At 39.3% G+C, this 23,499-nt stretch overlaps 1 protein-coding gene across 3 annotated transcripts in view; it reads left to right on the top strand.

Moving 5' to 3' along the window:
* Positions 1 to 23,178, top strand: part of LOC127796685 (AP-2 complex subunit alpha-1-like) — a 52,662-nt gene extending 29,484 nt beyond the window's left edge. Inside the window, exons 13-27 of one of the 3 annotated variants that reach the window (XM_052328967.1) lie at positions 3,481 to 3,586; positions 3,678 to 3,743; positions 4,360 to 4,466; positions 4,562 to 4,666; positions 4,787 to 4,907; positions 5,587 to 5,766; positions 5,918 to 6,160; positions 18,515 to 18,595; positions 18,739 to 18,903; positions 18,990 to 19,076; positions 19,161 to 19,286; positions 21,797 to 21,877; positions 21,960 to 22,031; positions 22,430 to 22,509; positions 22,593 to 23,178. In XM_052328967.1, the coding sequence (XP_052184927.1) occupies positions 3,481 to 3,586; positions 3,678 to 3,743; positions 4,360 to 4,466; positions 4,562 to 4,666; positions 4,787 to 4,907; positions 5,587 to 5,766; positions 5,918 to 6,160; positions 18,515 to 18,595; positions 18,739 to 18,903; positions 18,990 to 19,076; positions 19,161 to 19,286; positions 21,797 to 21,877; positions 21,960 to 22,031; positions 22,430 to 22,509; positions 22,593 to 22,737 (1,765 nt within the window). In that variant the 3' untranslated portion in view covers positions 22,738 to 23,178. Of the gene's footprint in view, positions 1 to 3,480; positions 3,587 to 3,677; positions 3,744 to 4,359; positions 4,467 to 4,561; positions 4,667 to 4,786; positions 4,908 to 5,586; positions 5,767 to 5,890; positions 6,161 to 18,514; positions 18,596 to 18,738; positions 18,904 to 18,989; positions 19,077 to 19,160; positions 19,287 to 21,796; positions 21,878 to 21,959; positions 22,032 to 22,429; positions 22,510 to 22,592 lie in introns of all 3 variants that reach the window. The other 2 variants (XM_052328966.1, XM_052328965.1) reach the window with 2 other exon arrangements.
* The last annotated feature ends 321 nt before the right edge of the window (positions 23,179 to 23,499 follow it).

Here is a 23,499-nt window from a genome sequence, read left to right as displayed (position 1 = left end):
TTCAAGACTTCCCATAACTAGGCTGCCGTATCCTTACCATAACTAGAGTTGCCATATCCATTAACACATTCCAATATCTTTGGCTTTCGGATTGCTGGCGAACATCTCAATTTCATCTTCAACAGTTACCTCCTCCAATGGTGTCACGTTGATATTTCCGGCAACTGCTTTGGCATCCAGAATTGCCTGATTCGATTCTTGCTGCACACCTGAGGTAACAGGTTCTGCTAGAATCAGTTCAGCAGTGGATGTTGAAAGAGGTTCCACTGGTAGGCTGATCTAGTATTTCTTTTACCTCAAAATTAATAGGCCTTCCAGCTTGTGGGGGAGGTTAACAAGTTGATTGCATGCTTCCTTGATTTCTTTTCTTGTCACAGTGCATTCTTCTGTGATTGCTTTTCTTGTTGCGGCACATTTTTCTCATAGCAACTCGCCTCCACTTGGAGCTGTCCGAAACCTATTACCAGATTGTTTGTCCTAGTTTCCAATCGTTTCATCTGATTTTCTTCTTCCATAACCAGTGCTTGCCTCATTGGTACACCTTCTGCCATCTCCGATGTCGCCACAACATTTGACTGACCACTTTGAAGAGCCCCTGAAGGTCTCCTGCAGACTGCCTAACTCACAGCCAAGGACCGATCGAACATTAACTGCCGAGAAGTGTCGGGAAGCACCGGTCGAGTATTGTCAGGAATTAATAGTTGGGGAGAAAATCGTCACTGAGAATCAGCCTGTAGGTATCGCCTCTCAGATTTGTTGCTTATCGTCGACTTGATCGCTTGGATTTGCGTTGGACGGGGATTGCCTAGCCCTAAATAGCTTCAATCAGATTTGCTGCTCACCATCGATTTGATTGCTTGAATTTGCTGCTCATCGTCAATTTCGGAAACCTGTTGTGCAACTTTTGAAACCAACACTTCCGAAAATCGTTGGCCTGTCAAATTTTCTAAAATCACTGATCTGAACAGCTTCAATCAGCTTCCAGGAAACAGTAGGCTTTTGCAATTCGCCTAAGAGAATTTGAGCTTCCGAGAACCAGTGGCTCTGATACCAATTGTCACATTCCTAGGATTTTCCTAGTACTTTGAATGGAATTAAGGAATAGATTGAGAGTGAAAAAATGGAAAGGAAGGAAGAAATCAGAAGGAGGGATAATTCAGAGAATGGAGGGAGAATTTTAGAAGAATCGAGAGAGAGAACAAAATTTCAAATTCATTCATTCAGTCATATCCTCTAGTCTCTACTCGTTAGCCTATTTATAGGCTGTTGCATCCCTTTCAAGTGTAACAAACTGAAAGTACAATCCTTTAATAGCCTAAGGTACAACAAAGAAAAGGGAAATTCTATATGCAGCCACCCCTTTTGCTTTGACAACAACATTCTAATATGACTAAAATAACCTAAACGGAAAAGCCATTTTTACCCTCTATTCTTCCACTTGCTCACCCAGATTTGCTTTCTCTCGAACTGTAGAGTTCTCAAGTCATCCCAGAGTTCGAGGCATCCCAGGGAGTTTTGTGGTTTGCTGATGGCTAAGTTTGTTTTTTCCCACACCCAAGAGTTCGGGAAGTTGGCTTTCCCCGAACTCTAGGGTTCGAGAGTTTTGCTTTCTCTTGCACCCTAGAGTTCGGGAAGTTGGCTTTCCCCAAACTCTAGGGTTCGGGAGTTTTGCTTTCTCCCGCACCCTAGAGTTTGGGAAGTTTTCCTTCTCCCGAATTCTAGGGTTCGGGAGGTTTGATTTCTCCCAAACTCTAGGGTTCGGGAGTTTTTCTTTCTCCCAAACTCTAGGGTTCTAGAAGTTTGATTTCTATTTTTGCATATTTGCGAATTACAATTGTTCTATTTATGTTTCTATCTTCTATGTTCCTCTGCTTGTTTCTTTTTGTAATTATTTTTACGAATATGGGAATGATCAATAAAATTTAGAGAACGAATTTTGCTTAAAAGTCGTATTTTGCTTGTAGTTTGGGAGCCTGCAATTGTTCCTCTCAAACTTCTTTCAATAGCAGCAATTCCTCTATTGTGGTCCCATGTGGCTCTACTAGCCTTTCTACTATCCATATTGACATGTCAACAGTACACAAGCCTCTTAAAGAAAATTTGAAAACATAAGCAATAAAGAAGAAAAAGCAAAAGAAAAAGCTCCCATGCAATATTGTCTCAACTGACCTAGAAAACATTTATTATGGAAGTTTAGAATTTGAAACTAGTTTTGTTAAGAATACTCATGTTGAGATTGATTCTTTTCCATGTGCAACTCGGCGAACAATTTCATTGCCTGTGCTCAGTGACCACATCAATGATTTTGAAGGAAATAGTAGTGGCACCATTACCTCTTCTGAAACACGAGAGACATACGTATCTTACATTGATGAAGTGGATGAACATCCTCCATCTTATTCTAGAACTAATGTTCAAACTAGTTTTCCAAAGTTTTCTATATTAAGTGGATTGCAGGATACTCGAACCTTGGGGTCCAGGTGCGGTGGTTCTCTAGCATGTTGTCGTCTTCTTCGACGTGATGGGCGTTTGTCGATCTAGAAGCCGCTATGGCTGTGTGATGGGCATTTGTGATCCGGTGCGTTGCCATCTTCTCTGAGGTGATGGGTGGCCGTCGGCGTTTTGCCTTCTTTTTGTTCGATTTTTCCCTTGTGATGGGCGGCCGTGTTTGTTGCGGCCAATGGAGGTCCATTCAAGTTGTCGGCGACCGCTATGGTGGCGACCCTTTGCCTTCCGCTCGCTGTTGCCGTCTTCTCCATGTGGGTTTCGCCATGGCCACCGATTTGTTGCCTTTGTTCGTTTGATTTTGCCCTTTCCTGTTCTGTTCTTCGATTTTGCCTTCTGTGAAAAATCCAAACCCAAAGGTTCAGGTGTTCTATGCATAATTAAAAAGGATGAACGCCTACCTCTCTAAAGCGCGTCTTTGTCACAAAGCACCGGCGGGCAATTCGATTGGGTTGTTAGGGTTTGAGGGAAAAAATTGTTGTGGGATGGTTGTGTGCGAGAGGATATTTTGGAAAAAAAATGGCTGCGAAGAGTATTTGAGCGTGGGTGCGAAGAGCGAGTGTAGCATGTTGTTGTAGAGAGTAAAAGAAGTTGCTGCATATAGAATTCCCCAAAGAAAATTACATGCAAAAGAACAATTACTCCTAATGCCCTTGGGGTCATGACAGTCTCAATCATCAATAAAAAGGAAAAAAATTCTTATATGCTTGGGCAAGTAGGAATAGGCCAAGGTCTATTAGGTGAAGTGAATAATGTTAAAATCAACTACCAAATGCCAAACGTCCTCCCCTCTGAATGAAATCACAGATAATTCCTCCCGCAATGGTTCCCTGAGGAGTCCACTTGAAAATGTAAACCTGGGACCACCAACCAGAAGCCATCATCACTCTTGAGCTGCAGGACACAAAGTATTATTGTAACCATTCTGATGTAGTGATACAGTACTAAAAATATTATCTTGTAAACAATTTGCAGGTATGTGGATGTGATCCTTCAGCTGATTGACAAGGCAGGAGATTTTGTTAGTGATGATATTTGGTTTCGTGTTGTGCAGTTTGTTACAAACAACGAGGACCTACAGGTGACTAAAACCTTTCTTAACATTTCACTTTTCTTCATTTTTAATTGAAATTCATCGCATGGCTATATGCTTAGACTTCATATTTAATTAGCCTTATGCAGCAGTAAAAGCCAGAGAGTTTCTTGACAAGCCTGCTTTACATGAGACTATGGTCAAGGTAATTTAATTTTGTATCTTATTGTGAAACAATGATATGTTTTTAGTATTTGGAGGTGCTATTTTCCATGTTAAATGGAGGATGTCTATATTTCCTCTGCCATATCCATTGTTATGGTATCCTTTCCTTTAGTTGAGCTTGTCTGAACCTTTTTTAGCATTGCATGTAAACTGACAATAAAAATTAATATTTGGGCAATATACTGATGCTTATCAAGAAGGATGCTATCATAGGTGAGAGCAGAAAATCCTGAATTGAGATGAAGGTGACATCCAGGAAATTTAAGCAGAAACCATTTATGTTTCCTCTCTCCATTGGACTACAATATTGTACCTTTAGTAGTTTGCTGATTTGAAAATTACATATTATATTTTTTACAGCAGAGGGTTATCTTGGCAGCTCCATGATCACTAATAGGATGATTTAATCATTTTGCCTCTCTTTGAGCATTTAGACCAAGTTCTGAAACATTTCATAACTTAATTACATAGCTATAATTAATAATTGATTCTACTCTTTTTTTTTTGGGGGGGGGGGGGGGGGGGGGGTGGGGGGGCATCAAATCAACTTCAAGGCATAAGTATATTTGGCATTTTTCTTTCCTTTCTTGGAGCAGGTCAGTGCTTATATCCTAGGAGAATACAGCCACCTCCTGGCCAGACGACCTGGGTGTAGTCCAAAGGAAATTTTTACCATCCTACATGAGAAGCTTCCTACAGTTTCGTAAGGGCACTTGAATTTCTGCTGTTCTATCCGTTTTTCTCTGTAGTATGTGACATTTGTCATTACCTATCTTACTGGGCATTTTGGATCAACAGGACATCTATGATTCCCATTCTTCTTTCAACGTATGCTAAGATTTTAATGCGCACTCAACCCACTGACCCAGAACTGCAGAATCAAATTTGGGCAATTTTTCACAAGTGAGATTAATATATTTCAAACAGTTATTCCTTTTTCCCTTCTTTTTTTATCGGAGCCTGTTATTCATGCTTTCTCACAAAATTCCTTCAAATTCTTGCACTTATTCTGCACTTTTTCAGATATGAAAGTTGTATTGATATTGAAACGCAGCAAAGGGCTGTGGAATATATTGCATTGAGTAGAAAAGGTGCAGCCTTAGTGGATATAATGGCTGAAATGCCTAAATTCCCCGAGCGCCGGGTATGTGCTTTAGTATCTGTGTGCAATCAGCGTCAGCTCATTCTCTTGTGGGTTCTGTTGGTCTAGTTCGTCAATCTGTTTGATGGAACATGAAAACCCCTATATTTGTTATTAGCATGATTGACATGGTGAGAGAGTAGCGCATATATATATATATATATATAGAGAGAGAGAGAGAGAGAGAGAGAGAGAGAGAGAGAGATTTATAGTGGTTCAGAGCATGATTTGTGCTTGCCAACCATATTAATTTAATTACAAGCAAAAAATAAAACATGTATGGCTAAACAATAAAGTAAAACCAAAAATTATAAGTATATTGTTAACTATGGTTATTAGCCTTTTGCATAAGCAGCATTTTTTTTTTATTTTTTTTTTTGGAGATAGTAAGAAATGGAGCTCAGCTTAAGACAATTGATGGCCATGCTGTATGTTGAGAGTTACGGTAGCAGAATATAGCAGACTTGAACACTATAACAAGTTCATTTGTAACGTTTATCTTGAACTCTTTTATGTTAAATGCCAGACAGAATTCCGTGGTAAAATGATATAAATCTAACTGAAGAATAAATTTTTTATTTTTACTGACGTGAGAATGACATAATGAATATTTTTGCTCATATTTGTTTATCTGTATGTAGACGTTGTATGAGACTAATTGTGGTATTTTCTTGATACATAGTCAGCATTGATCCAAAAAGCTGAAGAGACTGAAGCTGATACAGCAGAGCAAAGTGCTATTAGGTTGCGAGCACAGCAACAGACTTCTAGTGCTCTGGTCATGACTGAGCAACGCCCTGCCAACGGAATGCCACCTGTTAGCCAGCATAGTCTGGTAAAAGTGTCTAGGATGAGCAATGAGGTGAGATTTTTTTACGGGATTTTGTGAAACCATTGAGTTGGAATTTGGAAATTTAAAAATTTTTTAGTACATAATCAAAAGAAGTTATTTTTGAGATCCTATAAAAATTAGCTTAGTTTCGAAGGTGATCCAGGGTGGAGTATTTCAACAGGACCCTAATACAGCAGGTCAAGGGGTGACTCAAGCAAATGGGACTCTGAGTGTGGTGGATCCCCAACCTCCTGAGCCTTCAGCTGATCTCCTTGGTGATCTCTTTAGTCCACTAGCTATTGAAGGACCTCCAGGTGCTGCAGTGAAATCTAAGCATAATATGGCGTCTGGACCACAAGGTGCTCCAAATGAAGAAGAGATTCTAGCACTTGCACCTGTCGAAGAGCAGACAAACCCTGTTCAGGTTTTGTTGCTATCTTGCGTTGTCTATTTAATCTTGAAAATAATTTCCTGTTGAGTCCCTGCTAGACTGCAAAACTAAGACTTTTTTACCAAAATGGAGCTTGTTACCATGAAATGTTCTGCTTTTATGACCTCTTAAAACGTGCTCAAAGCAAAACTAATCATATTGTTCGGTTATGATAAACCCTCAAACTTTTGGGCATGTGAAGCTCTTTAATAACTAATGTGCCCATCAACATATTATCTTATGGTCTAACATGTGCTTGCTTCATGACATTGAAGTTTGTAGAGAATGTGTCTTTTGAGTCTTGACCATCCTCTCAAAGTATCAGCATGTTGCCCGTGAAATTAACTCTTCCATGAATGTGCTAACACCTAACTCTTTGCATAGATTGACAATAATACAACAACATATCAAGCCTATGCTCCACTATGTGGGGTTAGCTATTGATATGCCTCTAGTGCAGCGGACCTATTAGAGACGCTTCAAGAGGCAAGGGCAGAATAGTAACACAGCTGAGCTTGCATAACAGCCAGCATGTGCACCAGGGGTAGAATAGGAACATAGCTGGCTGGCGTAACAACCAGCATGTGCGTAATCAGATGCAGTTATAGAGGAAAGAAACAACCTATAAATAGGAGGAAAAAGAGAGAGAGTGGTAGGCAAGAATTTGAGTGTAAATCAAGGAGAGTTCTGGGCCTCTCAAATGCCCATTTTCTTTCATTTGTTGTAGTCTCGGATTGATACTCTAGCTGTGTTTCTTTACACTTATGGTAATCCTATCAATTTTTTCGGTGATTCCATCATTTTGGTATCAGAGCCCAACAATCCCAATGGTGAATCTAACAAACAGAGTTGGGGAATTGGAGGTGAAGATGGAGGGTATGTAGAAGGGAGTTGAAGCCATGAGAGGGGAGGTGTAGACGATGGAGAAGAATGTCGTGATCATGCTAGACCAGTTCGCATACATGAGAAGTAGATGGGAGGAACAAGAACAGGAGAGGAAGAACAAAGGGAAAGAAGGGGAGCTGCCAAGTGAATTCCGAGGTGTCACTGAGAATTGGAGTGAGCAGGGAGTTTGAGGGCGGATTCAGAGGAAATTTGCAGCCAAAAGTTCGTGGTAGAAGGCTGGAGATGCCGATCTTTGAGGGAGAGAATCCTGATGAATGGATTTTTTGAGTCGAGTAGTACTTTGCTATAAATCAGCTATCAGAGAAGGAGAAAGTTGAGACAATTGTTCTGTGTTTCGAAGCTGGAGCACTTGCATGGTTCTAGTGGGAGACAAGGCAGAAGGGGGTCCGAAGCTGGGATGAACTCAAACAGGGGATTCGCAACAGATTTCGTTCCACCCAAGAAGGAACGTTGGAGGAGCGTTTCTTGGCTCTCCAGCAAGAGGGGTTCGTTAGAGATTACCATTTGTTGTTTGAGACGTTGGCCATGCCAGTTACAGAAGTTTTGGACGTGTTTTTGGAGGGCCATTTCATCGTCAGACTCAAACTCGAGATACGGGCCGAGATCTGGGTACTACAACCCCAAGGGTTGGAGCAAATCATGACAATGGCCCAAAACATCAAAGATAAGAATGTAGCACTCCAAAACTGTTTTGGCTTACCTAGCCCAACAAAGGGTAAGTATTCCCACTTCTCTACTTCAAACCCCACCTGACTCTCCATGGTTCACACTAGAAGCCCAATTTTCTCCCCTAGAACCACAACCCCTCTAGGACCTAGGCCTCGGGCCACTGGAGGTGTTGGTAATCCCCCCTTTTAAGTGGCTTAGTGAAACTGAATGGAGAGCCAAGCATGAGAAGGGCCTATGTTTTCGTTGCGATGAGAAGTATTCTATAGGCCACAAGTGTAAAAACAAAGAACTCCAGGTCATGATGATCTATGATGAAGAGGTAGGAGAAGCAAGGGTTGAGGAGGAAACATTGGAGGCAGAAGAAGGGGAGCTGGTGCGGGGAGGTGAGGTAATTGAACTTTCAATGACTTCTGTCGTGGGATTGACTACACCACAAACGATGAAGCTGAGGGGGCAAATAAAGGGGTTGCCCATAGTGGTTCTTATTAACGGAGGGGTAACACACAATTTCAAAGTTGTTAAACTTTAGGAGAAACTCAATAATCGTATTCATCCCAACTATGAACACAATCAACTCTCTTATAGAGATGGAATACAACAACAAAGGAAACAACAAGAAAGGAAAGATAATCAACAATAAGGAAAAAAGGAAAGATATATACAACCCTTTAAGAAAAAATCCTAATTCTAGTTTAGGAATTAATCCTAACCAGATTCAGATATCTCTAGAAGGAAGGTTTTATATTAGACCAAATCTCCATTGCCTTAGTCTCGGATATCCTCATGATCCAACACATAGCAACCGAGCTGGTGCAGCAGTTGGGTTTACCAAGGACGGAAACAATAATATATGAGATGATAATTGGGACAGGAATGGCAGTGCAAGGGGCAAGTATTTGCAAAGGGGTGAAGCTTACCCTCCAAAATTTGCAAGTTGTGGAAGATTTCCTACCACTTGAATTGGGCAGCTCTGATGTAATACTTGGAATGAAGTGGCTAGTGACGGAAAACCCGTGTATGGCCGTATGGAGAATTTTAAAATTTTATGCACATTAGATGTGCGCAACGGAATATATACATACACGTAACTTGAATATTTAAGCAACACGTATATTCATCATATGAATATAAATACACACATACCTGCAATCCGATAAAGGGTTGGTACAAAAACTATTTTTGTACTGAGACCACTCCACCTCACGTTGTGGTGGTCGTATTCGGCCCACACCTAGCACGCTGGTTGGTACCGTTCTAGTTTCCCCTTCCCAAGCTAGACACAAGGGTTACCATATCCCTTGTACTCGCATCTCAAATTTTCCTCGTGTTAACAGTTACGCATATTAATTTATGGCGGTTACAAAATTTACAGAAACAATAGAAGTAGAAGAAGACAACAGCGTGAAGCAGTAAACACTGCTTCTCTAATTTATTCTACCTGAATTAGCCACTGCCTCACCCCTAACCCCCCTCCAATCGGCTAACACCGTGGCACCCAATTGGAGCGGTAGTTGGGTGACCGAAAGTCGACTTTTGCCTTGGTTGAAGTCGACTTCCGTCACCCCGAAAATTGACTTCCACCATAGGAAAGTCGACTCTCCAGGCCAGCAAGTCAACGTTTGACCCGTCAATTCTTGAGACACTTTGGGCACAAGATGTGGTTACCAGACACGACACTATATGGTGTGTGACTTTTTAGATTCACTGCCCTCTAGCAATCATATAGTACCAAAACCCCTTTCGGTACTGGGCAACTCCTTGACCTATCACCAAAATCTCTCCATATCCTGATGACGATCCGAGAGTTTCTGAATAGCGCCTAGCTGCGGTTCAGGACAGTATAGGTGGTAGTGAAGTCTCACTTCAAGTGAATCTATTTCGGCTGACGATTACCGTGTGCTATAATCCTTCCATCACCTAACGTCCCGACTAAGCGAAAGTCATGGAGTGATAAACTCATAAACTCAATAACTATGTTTCTAATCTCGTCAATGTGACTAAATTACACCTCAAGAAACTCCTTTCCTGATATTTAATCTGCCCCTCAGGGACTGTCCTGTCACACTAACAGTAAATCATATAAGACGTTCATCCCATCAATTACCGACGAGGGTGATGAATCCTATTCCCAACACCCATTTCCATATACCAGCAATACGGAACCACATAGATGAATTTCTCCATCTCCCAATTAGATGGTTCGGCTCATTAGCAAATCTCGCACACCAATATACAAAACAACTGTGCTAGTTCAAGTCCAAGGACCAACACACCATTGCAATCTGATGATAAGACTATTATTCACTATGCCATGTGGTCTATCATTGGCGTTACATTCGGTTGGTTGTTCCCCAACAACCACCCACAGGTCTACTAGCAACATTTCATGTCACATGGCATGTGACACACCACCCTCCCCTCAGTATCCCATACTAAACGAGACAATAACCCCTGTGCTAGTCTAATTGAAATCCCCATCCAAAGAATTTAAGAACTAGGAATAATTTAAGACATCCTGTTATCAGATAATCCTTTTACACAGTCTCAACACTTTGAGAATAAGATTCCTAAACAGAATATCAAGGGACTCATTGATGTGTTAAATTGGAGAGCTTGTGAATGAAGAAATTTGCCTTTTATAAATATATACAAAGATACAATGAATGTGACCAGATACATGCCCGCTAGATGTCATCCAAATCTAGCATATTAGGGCACACAACACTAACAACTAGTTGCTATGGGAAGGATGAATGTAGACTGGAATATCTTAATTATGAAGTTCCAGGTGGGGGGGATGGTCGTAACCTTGGAGGGAGACCCCAGCTTGAGCAAGACCTTGGTCTCCTTGAAGGTTATGATGAAGGCCTTTAAGGAAAATGTAGAAGGGATGCTGCTGGAGTTAGGGATGATGGCTACAAAATTCAATGAGTTTAAGGTAGAAACTCCGTTGTTCCTTGAGGAGGTGTTGGTTGAATTTGAGGGGGTGTTTACAAACCTGGAGGGGTTGCCTCCTTCTAGAAAAAAAGACCATGCAATCAATCTGCTGCCAATCACTGCTCTGATCAATGTACGGCCTTATTGTTACCTTTATCTTCAAAAAAATGAGATTGAGAAAATGGTATGTGAAATGTTAGCAGCAAGGATTATACAACCGAGTTCCACCCTTTCTCTAGTCCAAAGTTGCTTGTTAAGAAGAAGGATGGGGGGTGGCATTTTTGTGTGGACTACAGGGCTTTAAACAAGGTGATAGTCCCTGACAAATTCCCAATTCCGATAATCAAGGAGCTGCTTGATGAGCTACATGGGGCCATGATTTTCTCCAAACTCAATCTAAAGTCGAGTTATTATCAGATTTGGGTCAAAGCAGAAGATGTCTCAAAAATAGCTTTCAGGACACATGAAGGCCACTATGAATTTCTCATCATGCCTTTCGGGTTGGCGAACGCGCCAACCACTTTTCAATCACTAATGAATAACATTCAGGGAGCAATTGAGGCACTTTGTGTTGGTATTCTTCAATGACATACTAGTTTTCAACAGAGATTTTGAGCAGCATACGCGCAACATTTGCGTTGTGTTTAGAAAGTATTGGCAGAAAATCAGTTATTTGCTAACTGGATGAAGTGTTTATTTGGGTAGTTGGAAATTGAATATTTGGGCCACCTCATATCCCAGCGGTGTGTTTCAGCTGATCGCAACAAGGTGTAAGCCATGTTAGATTGACCCACTCCTATAACATTGAAGGAGTTGAGAGGGTTTCTAGGGCTCACGAGGTATTATAGAAGATTTGTGAAGGACTGGCAAATTGGCATGCCCCTCACGGAGAGACTACGGAAGAATAATTTTTTCTGGGATGATGCAGCAAAGCAAGCCTTCTAACGTCTTAAGGCTGCAATGGTGTCTCTACTAGTTTTGGCTTTGCCTGACTTTGGCAAGCCATTTGTGGTGGAATCAGATGCGTCAGGGCAAGGTATGGGAGCAGTATTAATACAGGATAACTGACCTATTGCATATTTCAGCCATGCTTTTAATCAGTTGGGAAGGAGAAAATCTGTTTATGAGAGAGAACTGATGGCCATCGTGTTTGTTGTACAAAAATGGAGATATTACCTTATGGGAAGGAAATTTGTGATTCGAATTGATCAAGAGTCTCAAATTTCTGATGGAGCAGCAGCTAGTGAGTCCTGTATATCAGAAATGGATGATGAAATTAATGGGGTTTCAGTTTGAGATACAATGCCGCCCAGGATTGGAAAATAAAACAGCAGATGGTCTTTCCAGAACTAGCCACTCCACAGCCCTGTTAGCCATAACCGCTCCTAAAGTGATTCAACTTGATCAATTGGCTCGCGAAGTAAAAACAAATGAAAAGCTACAAAGAGTTGTCAGGGACCTCCAGCATGACCCTTCCTCCTGATCCCACTTTCAAATGGTGAACAACCAACTCCTTTACAAAGGACGGTTGTACTTAACAAAGGGCCCTTCTCTCATTCCTCTGCTACTTCATGAGGGTCACAATGGGTGTGGGAAGGCACTCGGGATTTTTGAAAACCTACAAAAGGATTGCAGCTAATGTCTATTGGCCTGGAATGAAATGTGACATCCATCGGTATGTGAGTAATTGTGGTGTTTGTCAACAAAACAAATACCTAGCCCTAACGCTGGGAGGACTCTTACAGCCCCTTTCTATCCCAAATCAAATTTGGGACGATATTGCCATAGATTTCATTGAAGGCTTACTGAGGTCGGGCAAAATGGACTCAATCTTGGTGGTGGTGGACAGACTCAGTAAGTATTGACATTTTATTAGGCTTAAACATCCTTTTACAACAAGAGAGGTGGCAGGGATTTTTATCAAAGAAGTTGTGAGGCTCCACGGCCTGCCTCGATCCATTGTTTCAAATAGAGACAAGATTTTCATGAACAGATTTTGGGAGGAACTGTTTCGCCTCCAAGGCACGAAACTCAACCGTAGCATAGCATACCACCCGCAAACGGATGACCAAATGAAGGTTCTTAATAGAACCCTAGAAACATACCTACGTTGTTTTGCTTCCTCCTAACCTAAAGCGTGGTACTTGTGGCTGCCTTGGGCTGAATTGTGGTACAACGCTTTATATCACACGGCTTCAAGGCTAACTCCATTCCAAACAGAATATGGCGAGAACCACTAGCATTATTGAGGTTTGAAAGGGGATCTACTCCTGTTTCTACAGTTGAGCAACAGTTGATTAAAAGAGATCAAATTTTGGAAAAACTTAAAACGTTGCTGCTAAGGGCCCAAGCGATAATGAAGAAGGGGGTAAACATGAAAAGAAGAGATGTGAAGTTCAAGATGGGGGACTTAGTCTATCTGAAGTTAAGGCCTTATCGCAGAAAAACATTGGCTTCCCGTTTGAACGAGAACTTGGCTCCTAGATTCTATGGACCATTCGCAATTGAACAAGAGGTAGGGCTCGTAGCCTACAAGTTAGCATTGCTATCACATTGCAATATTCACCCCGTCTTCCACATGTCGCAGCTACATGAGGCAAGAGGGGCGTTGAAGGTCATTGTGGAAATCCCCAGCCAACTTAGTGCAAACTTGGAGATGCTGGTGGAGCCAAAGGCGATGTTGGGAGGTAGGCTAGGAATGGGCAATAACCTATGGGGTTTGGATGTTCTCATTCAATGGAGGGGGTTACCATTGTTGGAAGTGACTTGGGAGCCCTACAACATGATTCAACAGCAATTTCCCACTTTTCACCTTGAGGACAAGGTGAGAGTTGGGGAGGGGAGTAATGATAGGCCCTTGGTGCAGCGGACCTATCAGAGACGCTTCAAGAGGCAAGGGCAGAATAGTAACACAGCTGAGCCTGCATAACAGCCAGCATGTGCGCCAGGGGTAGAATAGGAACATAGCTGGCTTGCGTAACAACCAACATGTGCATAACCAGATGCAGTTATAGAGGAAAGCAACAACCTATAAATAGGAGGAAAAAGAGAGTGGTAGGCAAGAATTTGAGTGTAAATCAAGGAGAGTTATGGGCCTCTCGAACGCCCATTTTCTTTCATTTCTTGTAGTCTCGGATTGATACTCAAACGGTGTTTCTTCTTTACACTTACGATAATCCTATCAATTTTTTTTGGTGATTCCATCAGCTACATGAATTCTGGCTCTCCATTCATTTCTATCTATAGCTTTATCTTCTGTAAGGCCCATAAAATTAATATCAAATCTAAGTGTCTTTAACCAAAGTTTTGTTTTTCTTCCTTTATCTCTTTTGCTAAATATTTGTTCTATTCCATCCACTCTCCTCATAGAAGCCTCTATTGGTTTCTTTTCACATGACCAAATCATTTTAATTGTTTCTTACACATTTTATTTTCAATATGAGCTATTTCGACCTTATTATAAATAACTTCATTTTTAATTTTATTTTTTCTTGTATGGCCACACATTCTCATTTTCATTACATTGATGTTTTGTACATGGTGCTTTACTACATCCCGTGCCATACAACAAAACTAGTCTTGTAGTGAAATTTTCCTTTTAGCTTATGGAATCTTACCATTACATAAAACACTAGATGCACATTTTCATTTTAACCATCATCCTCATTAATCTTCTCATCTTTTTGAATGGTTGATTCCAAAATATTTGAACTAATCTTTTCTTGGTATGATTTTTTTTCTAGTTTTACCATAACATCATTCATACATATTTCTACTAAGCTTTCCACATATTTGGTTTTCGTTCTACTTAATCTAAAACCATTAGATTGAAAACATATTAGGCAGAAATTTGGTAAGCTAGGAAGTAAGCCATTATTTGCATGAGATATTAAGCTAAGCAGTATGAATATGTTAAATACATTGTGAACAATTGCTTATACAATCAGATATTAATTATATTATTACTGTGCTCATCACCGAAATGATTTAGATCTGATTTGAAGGTTAAAAAAAAGTTGGAAATCAACTACCAGATGAAAGCAAATCACTTGGATGGGTGATCCTGTCATCCAGATCATGGCGCAAACCATGCTAAACCTGGAGACTGGTTTTCCTCAGAAGAGTTGAAAGGAGTTGTTTCAAAATAATGAGAAACCTTTTTCCCCTTTCTGTATGTTGGAAAAGAACTTTGAATTAAAATTCCATTTATCATTCTTAAAAATTTAGAAGCAAACTGGAAGTCTTCAGGCTCTAGGCCTAAACTAAGAAGTCTAAAGCTAGAATGATTAACAGGCACAAAAGGGCAATGTTTTTGTTTTGATTGCTGGTCCCTAAATTATTTTCTTCTAACTTCTGTTGCATTTTACATGCATCTAAGCATCCTGATCTCTCTCCTATCCATCCAAGATATGCCTACTAAAAATATCAAGAAATAGACATGTCTGAAGTATTGGTATCCAGTGCATCCTGAAACTCAGACAACCCCATTTTACAAATGTTGGTGCTTCTTGGCTGTTCTTGTTATGAGCAGTCTCAATATCACTACAAGAACCGCAAAGTTGTAGCTTTCAATACAAAATGAATCATTTAGAGCCTGGATTTCTAGCCCATCATATTTTGTTTTGGTAGTTCCACCACAGTTATTTCAACTACATTAAATGATCTTTCAAATTGGTCAAGACTCTAGTTTATGGCCCCTTCTCTATGGTGGATGTGGACCTCCTAAAAAAAGACTGTGTAAAAATGAACATTGAAGAAATTTCAAGAGAAATAAACATCCTCTGCAGTATTGGGCATTGGAGGTATTTATCATGCACCTCTAGGACCTAAGACTCTTGAAGAATCTTTTCCATTCTCTGTAACGCAGCGTGTAGCGCATGTGTGAAAAAAAACACACCAAAATAAACCCTTGAAATAACAAACTTCAATGGTCGAAGTTTGGCTTTCAAGAAGACGCAAAAACAAAACTATTTTGCTAAGAAAATCCAAATAGGTTGCTAAAATTTGATTGAGAAAAACTTGATTACAAACTCTAGATCCTAGACATATTTATAGTATTTGGCTAATCCAAATCCATCTAATATTTGTAAACAAAATCCAACTAAAATCTTAATATTAATAAATTCTAAGTAAAAGTTAACTAGAATCTTAATAAAAATAAAACCCTAATCAAACATGAAGTAGAATCCTAAATCAAGTAGAAACATGAAGTAGAATCCTAAATCAAATAGAAACATGAAGTGGAATCCTAAATCAAGTAGAATTCTAAAACTTAAGAAGTATTAAAATATTGTTCCGGCGCTACTATTTTGATTTGGTCGGGTTAAACTTGGGCCAGGTCTTGATTGGTGATCGCATCATTCACCTCCACTTGAGAAAAAATTCGACCTCGAATTTTGATCCGAGTAGGACAAATCCACGTTCGACAAGTACAAAGAGAGATTAGCCACTTTGAATGTTTAGAAATACCCATATGATTAGGCAAATCCACAACATAAGCATTATTACTGATCTTCTTTGTAATCTTGTACGGATCATACTTTTTTGGCTTGAGCTTGTTCTGCTTTCCTGCTGGAATCCGTTCCTTCTTCAAGAATATCATGACTTCATCTCCAACCTCAAATACCTTGTGCTTCCTATGCTTGTCAGCTGTCGGCTTGTATTTCTTATTTATGCAACTTTTGTTTGACATCTTCTTGAACCGCTTGAACTTTTCTGCTAAGGGAACATGAGCAAAGACATTCCTCCCCTTCTTAGCTATATCTGCGTTGGCATGGGTCCAACCATTGCCATGTTTGTTGCCCTCTACCTCCACTGTATTATTACTGTTAGATTGAGGATGTTGAACATTCTATCTTGAGTACTTCTCTAATTTGGTAGATTCTATCACAAGTCCTTCTCTTCTCATTAGTTTTCTTGATTTTGACTCCTCATCAGCTTCTGAATTCATTCGTAGATTTTTCTTGCCTGAAGAAGCATTCTTTTGCAACTGTTTCGAATAGAGGCTTATTCCATGACTACCAGCAGTGACTCCATCACTTAAAATATTGATGCTTGAATCCTCCTTTGGTCTAAGCACTTGATCAGGTATAGCAGCAGCTGCTACAGCATTCTTAGTTTTAGAATCTAATTTCAAATTAATACCGAAAGTAGTTGCACTATTCGAGTTAACTAGCCTGGGAGATCCAACACCTCTATCCACAAAGAGACCCCTGTGACCATCTTGCTTTTGCAATCGCAAAGGTGAATATGTTCCTATTGCACTCGGTTCAACCATGCCAGAATTTGAATAAACTGTTGGAGAATCTGTTACCATGGCCTCCATCTCCTTTACAGTCGCAAGCTGATCAGAAGAAACGCCACCATCATTGGGTTGTGAAACAATGCTTGAGCCCTCGGGACTAGAAAATACCCTGGTATGAATCAATAACTTTGGAGTTTTTGTCATGTTAGCAGCATAAATCAGACCTAAGTTTACAAACGTTGAGATTGCTGGGACAACATAATCTTCGAAATCAAGCTCCAAACTCATCGAAAATCCATTCTTTAGTTTATACTCATCGTTTCCCCAATGGTTGTGTTGTTGTGCATTCCTCCTAACCCCTCTACCACTAGAGTTGGCTATCATATGACCAAGATCATCTTTATTGTCGCTATCATCCATCATTGGTCTTCTAGGATAAATGAGAACAAGATTAATGACTGGTCTTCCTGGTTTAACATAACTGGCTTGATTCACACCATTAGTCCGAATCTGATTATCCTTAACTCGTTGTAAAACGCCCAATTGGTTGCGGATTCGCTCCAATTGTTGCTCCATTGTACAAGTTATTTCCCGTTGTTCTTCGATTGCTTTCCAAACCGCGGGCAGCCCTCGATCACCGTCACGAGGCTGGTTGCTACTATTACCTTCAAGATTGGCCATCTAATTGGTTGATGAACCGCTCTGATACCACCTGACGCAGCGTGTAGCGCCTGTGTGAAAAAAAAACAAACTAAAATAAACCCTTGAAAGAACAAACTTCAATGGCCGAAGTTTGGCTTTCAAAAAGACGCAAAAACAAGACTGTTTTGCTAAGAAAATTCAAATAGGTTGCCGAAATTTGATTGAGAAAAATTTGATTACAAACTCTAGATCCTAGGCATATTTATAGTATTTAGCTAATCCAAATTCATCTAATATTTGTAAACAAAATCCAACTAAAATTCTAATATTAATAAATCCTAAGTAAAAGTTAACTAGAATCCTAATAAAAATAAAAGCCTAATCAAATATGAAATAGAATTATAAATCAAGTAGAAATATGAAGTAGAATCCTAAATCAAGTAGAAACATGAAGTGGAATCTTAAATCAAGTAGAATTCTAAAACTTAAGAAGTATTAAAATATTATTCCGGCGCTACTATTTCGGTTTTGTCGGGTCGAACTTGGGCCAAGTCTTGATTGATGACCGCATCACTCTGGTTATGGAAAGATAGAAATAAAATGACCACAATTAGTTTGAGGATTTTTTTTTGGTTATTGAGGCTGACGTACTGCATTGTTGAGCTCCTCCCGCCTCTGGTGCTCTGTACTACACTTAACCCCAAGATGGTATTTGAGTCCCTTACAGGAAATTGGCATCACTTTGACTGGTTGTCTTTTACATTCTATATGGTGTTTTTTCATTGACATATAAAGCAACACAGACAGCACCCTATGGGATTCTAGGTTATCAGCATTTAGAAAGTCTGGTTAATAGCTCTCCTGGCTGGCTGTAAAATCAAAAGCAGAATTTATGTATGCTATTTGTTCCTCTTTGTTTTTACTTTTTATTGACTTATTTCATTTCACAGCCAATAGGAAATATTGCAGAAAGATTCCGTGCTTTATGCTTGAAAGATAGCGGTGTATTGTACGAAGATCCTTACATTCAGGTATGCAGCAGTTCTGGAGTTGGACCAACTGTTCCAGATTGGAACTTGATTATCTATTATGTTGTTTTGCTAGGAACGAATCTGCTTTAGTGGTTATGTTGGTAAACAATTCCTTTAATAATTTTCTTTTATACACTTCCTAGATTGGTATTAAAGCAGAGTGGCAAGCTCATCAAGGCCGAGTTGTTCTTTTCTTGGGGAACAAGAATACTGCTCCACTGCTTTCAGTTCAAGCTCTGATATTGCCTCCGTCCCATCTAATGATGGAGCTTTCATTAGTACCTGAAACTATTCCTCCACGGGCACAGGTCAGATAACTGGTATTAATTATTAGATGCTTATTTTCATTTATTTGTCCTATATTGTTTATTGCAACTAATCTTTTGGTAATTAGGTGCAATGCCCGCTGGAAATCATCAATCTCCAGCCAAGTAGAGATCTAGCTGTTCTTGACTTTTCCTACAAGTTTGGAACTCATGTGGTATGTCACCTATAAATGAACTTTATCTGGTACTCATCTAGCTTTGTCTATATTTTGTGTGATATTATGCTTATTTTGCCACAGATCAATGTCAAGCTCCGCCTTCCTGCTGTTTTGAATAAATTTCTTCAGCCTATATCAGTGTCTGCTGAAGAGTTTTTCCCTCAATGGAGATCACTCTCTGGAGCACCATTGAAACTTCAAGAGGTGGTATGTATGCAACCTTATTTTAGCCTCTATGCTTTCAAGAGGACGTGCATTTATTCAATTTAGTCTCTTTGGGTTTCCCAAGTATTAGTGTCTTTCAAACAGTTCAGTAATAGATAGTGATTATTGCTCCAATGTAGGTCAATTGAGGAGGAGGAAGAAGAAAATGGAAGGGGAGAGAGAGAGAGAGAGAGTTGCTATTTTAAGTTAAGTTGATCAATGCATGCATTATCCAACACTTAAGAAGTATCAAACGTTGAAATTCTCCATCATTATCTTTGATCCTAATTGTTGCCTAAAAAAATACCCAAGAGGGGGATGAATTGGGTTTTTCGAAAATTAATACGTTTAGCTCTTGTTGAAAACTCTTGAATTTGTGATTTTAATATGTGGTGATTACAATATGAATAAGCACAGTAAAATCAAGTAACCACAAAGAGAACAAGAGAATATTTATAGAGATTCAGCTCTAAAGAGCCTACTCCTCTCTCTCAAGACGTAGCTGAGGTTCTACTAGGAAGAATCAACATTAACTTTTAATTGGAGGTAGAACTAATATACAATCCCTTGTCTAAGTAAAAACTACTAACACACTAGCTTTTAACTAGAGTTAGAACTAACATGCAATCCCTTGCCTAAGCAAAAACTACTAGCACACTGCTAGTAAATACAATCCCCTCATACACCAAGTGAGTAAAAATAACAAACTTACAACCAGAAACAATATCAAACAAGTCACCAGCGGTTGAGAATTCCACCAGCCAACACATTTCCAGCACTTTGAATCTTCTTACTCTTATTTGAATGCTCTCTCAATAGTTTGTTCTTTTTATTGTATTTCAATCACCCTTTGAAGCCTTTGAACTTATCCTTTATATAGACAACTTTTAGAAAACTAGTTGTTACAAAAATGGTCAATATGAAGTTTGAAATTCAAAAAATATTTAGATTGTTTACAAATAATAAGGAACAAAACAAGGGAACATGTCAACCAACAACCCATCTTTAATGAGAAACAAATAATATTTTTGCATGAATAATATACATTTATCAAGATATGAAAATTCAAACATAAGCACCTTGAGACAAAAGGATTAAAACAAGGAGACATGTCTAAACTCTAAAGACAACTTACCTTTAATTCAAATATACTTTTTGCATGAGAAAAACATGCCATAAAATGAAGAACAAGGTGTTAGCATATAAGAAACTATCAATGGCCATGCAACAAAACATGATGCAAAAACAATGACAACAAAAATGACTGTTGAACTTCGGTCGACTGAACACACATCTTCAGTCGACTGAAATTGTCCAATAACCTTATTCATAACTTCGATTGAAGGATCAGTCAACTTAAGACAGAGGCCAAATATTTTGGCCTAACTTCGGTTGACCAAAGAGCAACTTTAGTCGACTTAAGACAGAAGCCAAACATCTTGGCCAGCTTCGGTCGATCGAAGAGCAACTTCAGTCAATTTAAGATTAGAGACCAATATTCTGGTCAATTTTAGTTGACCTAAGAGAAACTTCGGTTGACCTAATATATTTAGCTATTTCAGCATACACATTTTTTCAACATAGTGAGTTTTCAACACAATGAGTTAGTAAAATATATCTCTATCATAAAAATAGTTTTGTTATCATCAAAATATATCTATTACATTGCAAGAGGCTAATAAAAATATTTTTGTTATTATCAAAATCTTATTTACTTACCATTGAGCTTAACACTAATGTTGGAAGTCAATAAGACGTTGGGCTAGCTATGAACATCTCCATTCACTTTGCTCATTTGTAACAAATTTATTCTCTTCTCCTCGCATCCTCTATTTGTCTTAGAATCAACTCTGGGGAATTTGGTTTTCTAAAAAAATAATAATAAGGGAATGAGGGGATGGATATATCTATTTCAGCTACTTAAGAGACATTGGCACCTTGTTTCAATACATCTGTGAGATGCATGTAATCTCAAATGAAATTGCATTTATTCTGATTGAGGTAATAATTTGTAATATGGTTTTAGAAACGCATATGGTAGGAAGGAGTGGCTTTATGGCTGTGCTTGCTATTGTTGCCCATAACATTTGAATGTCCCTAATGCATGAGGTTCCCTGTTCTTTGTGAGGGTCAAGGAAGAGTTGTTTTTATATGCAATCTTACCCTTGATTTGTCCTTTTAGTCAGAAAGGAACAAGTTTTCATTCTTCATCAAATTTAATTTAACTTTTTCTATGGTCTACAGGTTATAGTTATAGTAATCTCACCTCTTGTGTACTATGAATTAATTGTTATATCCAACATAATAAAGGAGATAACTTAGTGTTGCTCCATTTTGATCAACCGTGCTGGGCCAGAAATGGAGATGTACCTAACCTTTGACATTATTTGCCCAAGGCTATACCATATGACCTAAACCAGCATTCTTATGCTTCGCAGCTTGGCATCTACCACTGCTGCGACCGTTGACAAATATATAACTTTTCTTCTTTTTCTCTTTCCTTATGATTGCAGGTTAAAGGTGTAAGGCCAATGTCGCTTGCTGAAATGGCAAACTTGTTGAACAGTTTCCGACTAATGATATCTCCTGGGCTTGTAAGTTTTTGTTTCCCTCCACTGGGCTCCCCTTCCTGAAGCATATGAGTCAGCTAGCTATTTTATTTCCTTTATGTTTCAGGATCCAAATGCCAATAACTTGGTTGCAAGCACAACTTTCTATTCAGAGAGTACACAAGCAATGTTGTGTTTGGTAAGTGTTGCTTTTTTTTTTTTTTTTTGTCTATGCTCCCCCGCCCCTTCCCTTCTTTTATTCTTGGACCATATATAATCCCATTACTAGTAATGATAAATAGGGCATTTGAGGACCTTGAGGCGGTAGAAGCTAAAAGGGATAGCCTCTTTACTTTCTATTCATTCATGCTTTTTCTGAGTTTGATTTAAGCCATTCAATAAATTTATGACTTTTTTTTGCATAGGAAAAATGCCATACTTGTCAAATTACAAGAAGTTTGTCAAAGTTGTCTCTGATCTTTAAGTGGTGCACTAAGCTTCAAGTAAAATCTATATATGGAAAAATAAGTAACGCCTTTGTGATGTGCTGCTGACTGCATTTTTCTTTTTGTGTTTTTCCTCTGGCTGATATTCCAGATAAGAATTGAAACAGATCCAACAGATAGAACACAGCTGCGGATGACTGTCGCCACGGGGGATCCCACTCTAACATTTGAGTATGTCTCCAACTTCCAAGTTTCAACTGTACAATTAAACTTCATTTCAACTTGATGCAGAGTATTTGGCAACTTCTGTACAGATTGAAGGAGTTTATTAAGGAACAATTGATTAGCATTCCGACAATTTCCCGGGCACCAGCAGCAGCTCCTCCACAAGCCCAACCCACCAGTCCAACAACTATTGTATCTGATCCAGGGGCCCTGCTTGCCGGCTTGCTTCATTAAAGTGGATATGGATCTTTTTAGCAACATTTGTAGAACGGATTATGTGGTATTCCACCCATTATTCCCCCAAGCTCAAGAGGAGTGATGAACATGTAAGATGCAACGGCTTGGGCTCGCTGGCTTAATGTTTCGACTTGGATTTGGGTCAGGCATTCGAGGTTCTCAGCAAAGAGAGTTTTCCTGATTTGAGACGAGGATTTGCCCTTTTCTTTTACTTTCTTTTGTTTGTTTGTTTGTTCATTTCCCTTTTGTATTCAATTGTATTATGTTTTCCTCTAGTGGGGTTTCTCTCTGGGTTGGTGGCTTCTGGAATATGGTTAGTCAGTCCATGAGCAGTTGAACTCAAAAAGTAATGCCGGTTGTAAAATTTTTATTTGTTTGTGGATAAATATTGAAGGGAATAAAGCAATTGCAAAAGAATAGAAAATTCAATGCTATTAATTATCGAGGCATGTGGGCTGGAACTTGGAAATCCCTTGGGTTTTTTGGTGGCCAAAATCGCAAGGGAAGAAAGAACGTACACAAGAGTTGAATAAAGAGTTCAACAATTGCTATTACATGGGTAAAAGAGTTAAGTAAGATCGAAATCCTGGCTGATGGTGTGGGGTTTCTACTTCACACAAGCGAAAACAATCAGATAAGCATAATAAAAAAAAACACCTGCTTATCCTTCCTACATGGGGTAACTATTTCAGTTCCACGATGATCCTATATTCCCCCAGTTCTCTAATCAAACGAAGAAATTGGCAAAATCGGCCAAAG

Source organism: Diospyros lotus, chromosome 3 (genome assembly GCF_014633365.1).
Source record: "Diospyros lotus cultivar Yz01 chromosome 3, ASM1463336v1, whole genome shotgun sequence".
Lineage (NCBI taxonomy): Eukaryota > Viridiplantae > Streptophyta > Magnoliopsida > Ericales > Ebenaceae > Diospyros > Diospyros lotus.
The sequence above is the reverse complement of the archived record's forward strand: the minus strand, read 5'-3'. Positions and strand labels throughout refer to the sequence as shown.